Raw genomic sequence first — 10,809 nt, 5'->3', positions numbered from 1 at the left:
TTTTACAAAAGACTGAGGTAAAGAAGGCATTAAGTACTTCATCCTTTCTCTCATCCTTTGGCACTATGTTTCCCTCCACATCCAACAGGAGATTCTTCTTAGCCCTTCTTCTGTTGCTAATGTATTTATATAAAAATTTTTAATCATCTTTTACAGCATTAGACAGACTAAATTCTAGTCAGGCTTTGGCCCTTCTAATTTTCTCCCTGCATAATGTCACAATGTCTTTATAGTCCTCCTGAGTTGCCTGCCCCTTCTTCCAAAGGTCATAAATGCTCCCAAGAACCCTCTCAAATGACTTCACAACTTCCAAAAAGCCTTTAAAAACTGACAGCAAAAGACCAGCACCCCAAAAGATCAGCTGCTTGCTGGCCCCACTGCCACTCACAGACTGGTGCCTGTAGGAAACAGCCAGCCCACGGGCCCCCCTCTAAGACAAGAAAACACAGCAGCCAGGGCAGGAATAAGAGCAGATCCTTTACAAGCAAAGGCTGTTGGAGTAAGGAGATGTGTTGGATAATGAATCTACTTTACTATTAATTTCTCCCCCACAAAAGAAACCCAACTTCTTCTAGGGCAAACTCAAAAGGTTTTATTTTTTTTTTTCTTAGCAAATTCTATCACGTAAATGTTAACAAAAAACATCTGTACAATTGCCATGATACACTCAAAAGTGAAACAAATAAGATATAAATACAGATATGGATGTAACATGACAAAAGCGGAAAAAATAGAAAAAAAATACATGCGCATGAACACGGTGCCAACAAAGTCATTTCTCATGGCTGGCATTTTTCAGAGAGGTTTTTACTTCCCATTTAAAACATTGTTAGCAACGTCCTGCTGTATACTAGAGGTCTATTTTTTCTGTCCCTTAATATGTAATATTATGCTTGATAAATAAAGGGGTGGGGAGAAGAGGTTTTGATGACAAAGATGCGAGTTACATTACTTATACAGGTTATTGGTAAGCTAGTAATAAGCAATAAAAAAAGACAGTCTCGTATTGTATTGTAATCCAGGCAAGCACACATAGTGTACCTTAAGAAAGCCACATGCCTCGATATTTCTGCACTACATGAGAACTACAGTACGTAGACCTGTGGGGCGGATGGATCTGGTATTTGCCCATGCCCACGGAGCACTGGTGCAGCCAATGGCAGAAAAAACATCCACATCTGAAATTTCAGCAACCTTGCAGCCAGGAGCCACTGTCTGCTGAGAGTTTTCTCCCATTCAGACTTCTAAAGCATGGTGGGCAAAGAAAATACACTATTTTTTTTCTTTTTTCTTCTCTCTCTCTCTCTCTCTTTTTTTTTTTTTTTTTTTTTTTTTTTTTTTAAGATACGAAAAATTGAAGCCCTGCATAATGGGCAGCAAGGGAAAAAAAAGGCAGCTGCAGTAGGTGCCTACTGCTGGGGGAACATGAACACAAGCTTCACCGGTGCGGTGAGGCACTGCCAGCATGCAGATCTTTCTCTGCAAGCGTGCATGGACACTGTGATTTGTAGCCAGAGAGACCTTTATGCTTGCTGAAAACAAAATGATTGTACAGCTTGTTGAAGTCAGAACACTAGAGATCAGAGAGGTGACATTCAGAGCTAGCCCTTTGAGTACTTCAAAGGAAACACAAAAAAATTAATCGGGTCATGTTCAACATACTAAACAACCTTACTATGTACATTATACGCAATGATTTATAAATACCTAAGCAGAATGCTCTCTACTGTATACAGGTATAACATACTTCTAGAGTACTCAAAGGATGAACAGTCCTCGACTGACTCACGTTAACAAAATTAAGTAGCACGTTAAAGAGCATCTGTTGACAAACAGAACCGAATCTCATTCAGAAAGTAAGGCCTGGTTCTACCATTTGCAGTCCCGAGTGTGCCAATAGTATTGGAAAACACAGGTCACTGGAGCAGCAGCCGGTTGCACGTATCTTGTCAAGGATGAGCTGTTAACTCCTACCGCAGTGTCAGCACACGCACCAGCATCAGTTCAGGGACGATACAGTGCATTCACTCTCAGTGCATACTAACAGGATTTGATAAAACATATAAAAACATTTGAGACGGAATTCAATTCCTGGAGATCTAATACAGTGTGCCATTAAAAACAAAAACAAAGAAACAAACAGCAAACGGTGACTGACCAAGCTCCATTACAGCTGGGAGGGACTAATCTCCATCTGGTCAGCTGTGCTGACCTTCTGAACCACAGATCTGGAACAGAAGATGCTGAACTGAGATGGGGAGAAAGAAAGGCATAAATACTAAACAGTCAAAGTACAAATTAAAAAAAAAAAATCAAAAACAAACCAAACAAGAAAAAACCACAAAGCCACTACTAAAAATTCACACAAGACAGCTAACTGCTGCCAACAAGTTGGCTGAGTATTTCCTCAAAAGGGAAAATAAATTTGTGTTAGAGTAAAATAATCTGAATCATTCAAAATTTAAAAAAAAAAAGAAAAAGAAGAAGGATATTCTAACAAGCATACTGAAAGATGTTGAAAAGAAATGGTCCACGGAAAGGGAGACACCAACCATGGAGCAGCCAATCCTTCCCCTCTGGTGAGGATGGCTTTTCTGAGCCTGTGGGAAAGACCCTGGGGGAATCCCACCCACAAAGATCTCACTGTTTCTCCTGCTATGGCATTACTCATTGGGAAAGTTGAGGGAACTAACTGTGCAGCAAGCAAAAGCCTGGACACATCCTGACAAACTTGGGAGCAGGTCACCTCCTCTGTTCTCACATCAGCAAGGAAAAGGACCAACAAGCTTTGCAGTCCAATCTCACATAGTCCCCACCAGCCCCAGTCCTTCCTGAGCTGAGGACTGGGAGGGAAGCTGGCACCAAGCATCACCTCCCAGCTCCTTGAGGCGAGGGCTGAGACACAGGGATAAACTGATGGCAAGGGAGGACAATGTGGCTTTACCCTCCCCACTGCACTCTCACGCTGCATAGACTCTCACGTTCTCAGTACACTACCAAGGTGTCCCTTCAGCTCCCCAAAGGGGAAATGGAGGGCTTAGAGAAAGACCAAGACACTGAGAACAGCCAGGGAGCACACATCCATCACCACAGCTGCAGCCATAAGCTGCAGGTCCATCATCCTCTTGCATTGCTGGCAGTGGGGGCAAAAAGCCAGTTCCGATCCATTTCATGTTTGGCGTGGGCATGCCCATCAGCTGGGATCCAGCCCAGGGCCAAACACAGCACTAGCATCCTCCTCCTTCCCCTGGTTACAGGCAGAGGCAGGGGAGCTCACCCTCTGCAAACAGAGAGTCTTCCTTTGGGAAAGCTGGTGCTGTGAGGTATTTGGCTGCTGCTGGTTTGGCTCTGACGTGGTCTGCGTCACCAGGCTGCAAAAGGATTTGCCCTGTGGCACCCTTACCCAGAGCACCCTGCTGGCAGTAGTGCCCAGCAAGGCCTCTCCACACCCCTCCAAAATGCAGAGCACCCATCAGGGCTGTGCGTGGTGCTGGCCAGGAAGAAGAAGGTTTCTAAAGGCAGCTAACAGCACTGCAGTCTCTTCAGGCACAGGAGGAGAGATGTGGCAGGCAACCAGCATTGTCGCAGCTGGCTCAGCAGGTGCTTCCATGGGAATTTTTTGTTCAGTTTCAGACACCTTTTCTGTCCTCTGGGGTGAACATTTTGCCCAAAGCACAAAGGAGTTGTGGGACAAAGCCGTTCACCACCCAACACCAGTGGGTTGGGTCAGAGCAGATCAGCCCTTTGACACTATATACTTCAAAAATGCAGCTAGCCTCACAAGGCAGCACTGAGATAGAGCCCTGCCAGCTGCCACTGCCTACCCATGGCACACTCAGAACCTAATCCAACACCCACCCACCTAACTCCAGTGTCCTGTTCGCAGGCCATCAGTCCCAGAACTGGGTCTCAGGTTCCCTTTGTGGAGTAACAAGTAACCTGGAGAGTCTTTTGAGCATATGAAATAGCCAAATGGGTTAGGAGGGGAGAAGTATTTACATAGTCAATGAAAGGAGCAAGAGCCCAGCTGTTCTGCACAGCACAGCTGGCTGGAGAGCAGTTACACAGAAATTAGCCCACTGGAGGTCAGTCAGAAGAACTATGTACAAAAAGTCAGATGTTTAAAAAGAACCTACTTTTTCATTACTCACTTGATATCTCTCAGTATTAAAGCATCCAAGGGTGGAATCACAACCACATCTGCAAAGATGTCCCTGAAGACAGCTCTGCATGCTAGGCAAGCTGCAGCAGGGAGTACAAAACAGGACCACAAGACTTGCAAGAAGAGGAGAACCTAGCCGGAATGGCCGAGAGAGCAGGTAACCAGCACACAGAAACCAAAACTGGGTATGAACTAAACCAACAAGATTTGTTTGATTTTTACGCATGTCCAGGTTCCTGGACTCAGTTTTGGAACGCTAACCTAAACATATTTCTGAGATTTCAGCAGGCTATACAAGTATGTTTAAGTATGGCTTTCTGTTGTTCACTTTTAATGAAGACTGCAACATAGACCTTGCTTCCTTTACATTCAATACCAGTAAGATTCTACATAAAAGCTTTTAAGGGACTAAAATACTGATTGCAATAAATATCTGCATGGCCTCCTTGAGCTGATGGAGCGCGCCAGTGAAGAGTAGCAGAAAGGTCTCTGAGAGGCACCGTTGATTGCTTCTAAGTCTACACATATGTCCACATATCTCCATTAACTGTGCGTTGAAACATCTGAAGAGGAACTGCTGTTGCTGTTGGTGGTCTGGGCCCTCTTTATGTACAAGTTTAGTAGCTTCATCTGAAATAAACAAACAAACATGAGGAGAAGATGCCAGGAAAAACAGGTGGACAAAAGTCAACTGCAAATCTTGCATTCTGTGGTGAATTGAGTTTTGAGTGAGCTGACACTGGGCTCTCTAGAGGAAAAGCAGAAGCAAAGCTCAGTGTATCTTAGGGCAGACAGAGGCAGGAGGGTATGCCTAGTCCCACTGAAGTTAGAGAGATTTCATCGGATTCAGAAAAACCTCTTGCATTTCTCTTCAGCAGCCATCAGTTCACAGACCTCAATCCTGCAGCCTGCTCTGGGCAGGCAGGAATCCCACAGAGGTCAGTAGGGCTGCAGGCATGCAGCGACCCAAGAGCCATGGTCCCTCCTAGGAAACACCCTGAACTCTCCATGATTTATAAAATAGTAATTTTCAATGACATTTAAATATCTTCACTAACTTGGTACATCTAGTGAAACTGCAGCTGTTATGACTACATACTTCCTCCGCATGGGCTTGTTTTCTTTTTCTGCCTTACCACCTTAGCTCCAGATCCTTCAACGACTCATGCACACATTTAACTTTAAACACACAGGCAGTCTGTGTAAACCCAGAAGAATTACTCACATGTTTATAGTTAGTTATGTGGTGGAGTAAGTCCATGGCACCTAGGATACCGGGATAATAAAGTCTCTACAACATTTTATAAGGGGATTTCCTGACTGCCCAAATACAACGAGGTAAACCTCAGCACTCACAGCTGTCTCTTTCCAGAGCAATTTGGAGGCACAAGTAATTTGTTTAAGGACAAGACAACTCAATTCAGAAATAAAATCCAAGTGTCTTCAGTCTCAGGTTGTTTTGGCCTACACCACACTTCCTGTGCCACTACCCATGAAAGAAATTATTGCTTCAAAATAACATAATGAAGCCCTCTAAACTAAGTACCTATTCACATGCAGAGATCTATTTCAGAAACAAAAATGCAGAATTGTTTGTAAAATTGCATAGAAGTCTTGGTTATGATGACTTCAAACAGCAGAAGAAATCTTGTGATGGCTTCCTGAGCAGCTCTGAAAAGCAATCAAACACTGCCTGCTTCTACATGAAATGTCAGCTCTTGTCTGAAGGCCAGAGCTGGAGTTGGTGTCACTTGCAGCACCAGGTCAGAACTTGAGTTTTGCTGATAACCTGACTCTAGCACACAAAGTCCTCTGAAGGGTCACTTGAACTTGCTGGTATCCCAGAAGGGACACTGCCATGCTATTAAAAGTGAGGTGTTACCTGCATTTCTACCAGCCAAACCACAACCTGCAGCTGAGAGAACCTGCTCTCCCACCCATCCCAGCCATGCATTCCCACAACTCTTTGCACTGGGTTACCCGTGCAGTCGCAGAGCAGACTGAAAGCTAATTAATTTGTATTGCAGAACTGGTTTTCAGCCAGAGCAGCCAGCTGAACCAACTCACTGCACAGGCACCCCTGAATGCAGCACTGAAGGGGCAAGGTAAACATGGCTGTAAGTGGGAAGGACCTGCTCAGTGGCAGCTTGCAGTTACATAGGATCAAATGCATCATGAAACCCATCTCTGTACCCCATCAAAATTTTCTTAGTGGGATTTCAAATGCTCACACTGCTGAGCAAGTGTGGTGCTGTTCCAGCAGTGTTTGGTAAGGTGAGATACAATTTAACAGAGTATAGGGAACTTGACCCAGAGCTACTGTGATGCTGCTGGTAGTTCAAGCCGTTCAGCTGGCTATTATCAAGACCCCAGAGATGCATTTACTCTCATACCTTGCTTCCCGTGAGTTGTGCGAGATGAGGTTTCAGTTCTTCTCCAATTACTGAATAAATTGCCACTAGGCAAAATACGCTAGCTTTACGGACGCTGCTCTCCGTATTATCATAACCCTGGGAAACAAGGAAAAAAGGTCAGAAGTCAAATAGCACTCACCGACGTCCTTTCAGAGTAGGATACTAAAGACCTGATGAAGATTCTGTAAATGTGCCTGAAACTAATAGAGCAATAAAAGAAATAGAGCAAGAAAATAATAGAAATAGAAAATAGAGCAAGAAAATGCTCTGCTTAACGTAACAGTTTGCAACCTGAATACTCAAAGAGCAAGAGAATACAATCACATCCTATTTGTTCCTTATAGTATAGGTTATTACTATCATGTTAAAAGTTGTTAATGTTGTAGCACTGAGCAACAACAGTTTCCCCAACATGACCTTAGGACTCCATCAAATATACACACTCCTGTGTCCAGTTCAGATGACCATACCCTATCTTGGATGGTCAGAACTTCTTGGAGGGGAGCCCTCGTGCTCCAAGCTTGCCTTCAGAAAAACCTTAAACACTGTGCTTCACACTGAACTGCCTCTGTAACCTGGAGCTTTCTGATTACTTATCAGGTAATACCAGAAAATGGCATGTTGAGAGACCCCTGTAGGTGTACCAGACCTCTGGCAGCTCCAGGAGAGCTCAAGCTAACCACCAGGTCACTCAGCAGCTGGTGGCATCAGTCCTGTACTCGGGCAGTGATTCATCAGTAAGCAGCCATCCCATGAGAAATGAAGACATCACTTCAGCCTAAGGGACACTGGCTCCTCCGGATGCAGGGTGACCTCTGCTGGGAAAGCCAGGAGGAGGAATGCAGCACAGCTGAGGCTGTTATAGCTGCAGGGCCAAAACACAGTGTGAAATGACAGTCTGCAATCCCAATGAGCTCTGAACTAGGAAAGCATGAGACCTAGATGAGCTGAGAGAAACACCAAGCTGTTGAGGACAGAGGCGGAAAAAAGGCTGAGTCCAGCCTTACAACAGAGGAACATCCACTGAGACACAACCTACTGCTGGAAGGACAGTTGAGATGCAGGACACTGCCTTGTGGGTCCCAACCGAAAGGCTTCCTGAGATCATGAGATGCCTCTGCTTGACCTTAAGTTTCCCTTTGGGCCTGGAATTTTCTTTATGTGTGCATCCCAAGTTACTTCCATGAGGGCATGCACACTTGTGCGGTGTTGAGGCCCAAGGGCTGCATCCTGGTGGGTGCTGGGTTGGTAAAGCCTGCCCTGTATGCACCAGCGGGACCGTCACCCCACCTCCCCATTTGCCAACTTGCTTGCAAGGCAGTATTTGCTTCTTTTCCCAGCATTTAATAACACAGCCCAACAGTTAAAGCATTCACTCAGGACATTATATGGGCTCAAGGCTCTCGCCAGCCTGAGGGTATCAAGATGAAGCACATGGGAGGTCTCTCCAGCCTGAGGGTATCAAGATGCCACACATGGAAGACTGCCTCACAGCCTACTTCTATCCCCCAGGCTCTGAGGGAGCCAGAGCTCTGCACTGGGACCAAGGCAAGCACCATGACATCCCCAGCCAAGCTCTGTTCCTGCATGGAGATCCCCAGCTGTTCATGGGGGTCAAGGGGATCCTGCTCCAAGATGCTGAGCTGCACGCTTGTGCTCGTATTGCTGCCGTCTGATGCCTCTTGCTTCTTCACCATTCTGCCAGTAGCCTTGGCATGGTAAAGCAGCACACTGGGGATTCCCTCCACACACAGTCCTTCAGCCAGGATCCAAAAATACTTGTCAAACATGAGGAGTAGAATCCTTGTATCACTAGGATTTTGTAAGGTGAGGAAGTATCTACACTCTGAAATAAGATCCATTTTAAGACAAAGAAGCAATTTAATAAAACAAATATAACTGCATTTTTAAAGGCTCGCTGCTCCCAAACTTTTCTAGTGCACTGAAGCTTCACTGTTCAGATTGTTGTCTCCAACAATTATGGCTAAAAACTTTTCACAACAAAAAGCTTAGATTAATACAGAACTGCCTGATTTCCAGAAGTTGAAATTTAAGAAAAGAATTGCAAGAGCTGACACCACAAAGTTGAAACGAACTCTAGGATGCAGAAAGGGAATTTGTGACTTCGCTCTTGTCCTTCCAACTTTTTATGCTCACAGCAAGGAGGGCTTCTTTATCCCAGTCCTCCACTGAAGTCTTACCCACCCAAACATGTCTCCCCGTTCACACTGACTGATCTGTTCCTGCCACAATCTCTCTCCAGTAAACACATACACATTCTCTCTCCTCTCTCACTGTTGCCTCCCCTTATTTCCTTCTTGCTTGTAGCCTCATCCCAGCAACCAGCACTGCCGGCTGCTTGTGCAGGGGAACAGAAGACAACACTGCTACAGCCAACACTGAAAGCTAAATTCACAATGTAAGACCAAGCCTTAACACTGGCGAAAACACAGCTCTCCATGCAGCCTGAGAGGCTTATGAAAGAGGCTGAATGAAGTCAGCAAGTAGTTCAGTCCTGATTTTGGAAAGAGGAAAGGACCAGCCTGCCTGCTGGGATTCAAATTCAAGTACACTCAAAACACAGAACAGGTCAGCAGAAATAAAGGAGACTACACGATATATTGCTTGGGATGTACTGAGACAGCGTAAGATGTGGCTGACTCCTGCACTCAAATTTATTATGCGGCTACTACTGGCTTATTTAAGAGTCAGGCCAAGGCTTCTAATTGTGGAACATACACAGAAGAAACTGAATTTTCTTTTTCTTAACATTAAAAACTCAAATATAAAAACTTAAAGGGATTAAAACTTTAATTTAACAAAATCTAGCCCCAAAGAGTCCATCCATTCTCTCTTAGGTCACAGACCTCACAAATTACTCAGTGGTGGTTTGTGCTCAGGAGCATTTGTGACACGGGATGCTGTACCTGTAATAACCCAGGAATGATATCAGGAAGGAGCTGATGCAACGATTCCTTGGAAATCCTCTCAATTACTTTCGTCTGCATTTTGATGGCAGCTAAATTAATTGGATAATCTGCAGTCTGAATGATGGGGCAAAGCACCTTGATGCATTGCTCAGGGTGGATGGAACTTGCCAGGGTGGAAGCAGCTTCTTCAGCAGCTCTGACGACCTAGAACGACAGCAGAGTCAAACCTTACGTTAATGAGGTCACACTTCACAGCCAAGACCACCTGTGTGGTGACTGCCAGGAAATGCATAAGATGTTCATTAACATATCCACAGGAGGCTCTATTGAAAGGTGATTGAGAATTCACATCCTTCACCTCCAGTGACATCTTTATTCCAGCCAGTGTTAGGAAGTCCATCCTGCCTAATGTAACTGTGTCAAAGTTGTGGCTAGTTTTAAAGAGTCATCTGCCACCCAAGATAGATGAGCATTCCCATCATAGGAGAAGTGAGAGGATGACATCTCTCCAGCCACTGTCAAGAGAACCTAAACCTACCAGTTCAGACAATACAAAATTTATCTCTTAAATGTTATAATGAATGACACCATTGCACCTTTTAGTATGTATCTCACCTGCTGAGTGCTTGGGTGCCCAAACTGAGACACCCATGCCTACACAGGTGTGTCCTGACCTTTTCCAGCTAAGCAAATGCTGTAATCAAACGTAAGCTACAGACACAGTAAGGCCTTAGGCTGTCCCTGACTATGAAGCTGTGTTCTCAGCACATCTAACCCATTAAGGCAGCACTGGGATTACTATAAAACAGGAAGCATAAGTGTAAACAGTGGTAGCATGCACTTTCTGCAACTAGCCCACATTGTATTGCAGTCATGCAAAACAAGAGAGATCCTAGATCTAATTCTTTTCTTACCCTGAGAGAAGGCAAATTCACAACTTTCACACTCTTCTGAAGTGGGTAGGACAGCTAGCTGAAGAGGAAAGACCCAGTCCTGGTCTCTCCTCCCATGAGTTTATTCATTTTACATTCTGCAGTAATCAGATAAAAAAAACAGGACGGAAAAGCAGGTTTTCTTTTTTCAACTATCTGTGCTAATTGCCAGGCAACAAAATGAAGCTTCCCCTTAGTCACACTCTTCCTGGACACAAATCACATACTCTTTGCTCCCCATGTTCTTATTTCAGTACAAAAGATGGAGGATGCTTTTGTTCATCTCTTCTCACTCCCCACTCCTCAGGGCTTATTTTTAACGGAGCGTAAATCCTGAGGGGACAGAAATGCCTCAGTGGGCAGACATACAT

The 10,809-nt window shown here is 44.7% G+C and overlaps 1 protein-coding gene across 9 annotated transcripts in view; it reads right to left on the bottom strand.

Moving 5' to 3' along the window:
* Positions 1 to 569: 569 nt before the first annotated feature.
* Positions 570 to 10,809, bottom strand: part of CLASP1 (cytoplasmic linker associated protein 1) — a 180,693-nt gene continuing 170,453 nt past the window's right edge. For all 9 annotated transcript variants that reach the window (XM_030488256.1, XM_030488257.1, XM_030488258.1 and 6 more), the window contains 3 exons: positions 9,504 to 9,710; positions 6,556 to 6,672; positions 570 to 4,792 (listed from right to left, as the gene is read on the bottom strand). In XM_030488256.1, coding sequence (XP_030344116.1) covers positions 4,706 to 4,792; positions 6,556 to 6,672; positions 9,504 to 9,710 — 411 coding nt within the window. In that variant the 3' untranslated portion in view covers positions 570 to 4,705. The remainder of the gene's footprint in view (positions 4,793 to 6,555; positions 6,673 to 9,503; positions 9,711 to 10,809) is intronic.

The sequence above is a fragment of the Strigops habroptila genome, chromosome 5 (assembly GCF_004027225.2).
Source record: "Strigops habroptila isolate Jane chromosome 5, bStrHab1.2.pri, whole genome shotgun sequence".
NCBI classification, from domain to species: domain Eukaryota; kingdom Metazoa; phylum Chordata; class Aves; order Psittaciformes; family Psittacidae; genus Strigops; species Strigops habroptila.
Note: the sequence above shows the minus strand (reverse complement) of the source record. Positions and strands in the feature narration are given on the sequence as shown.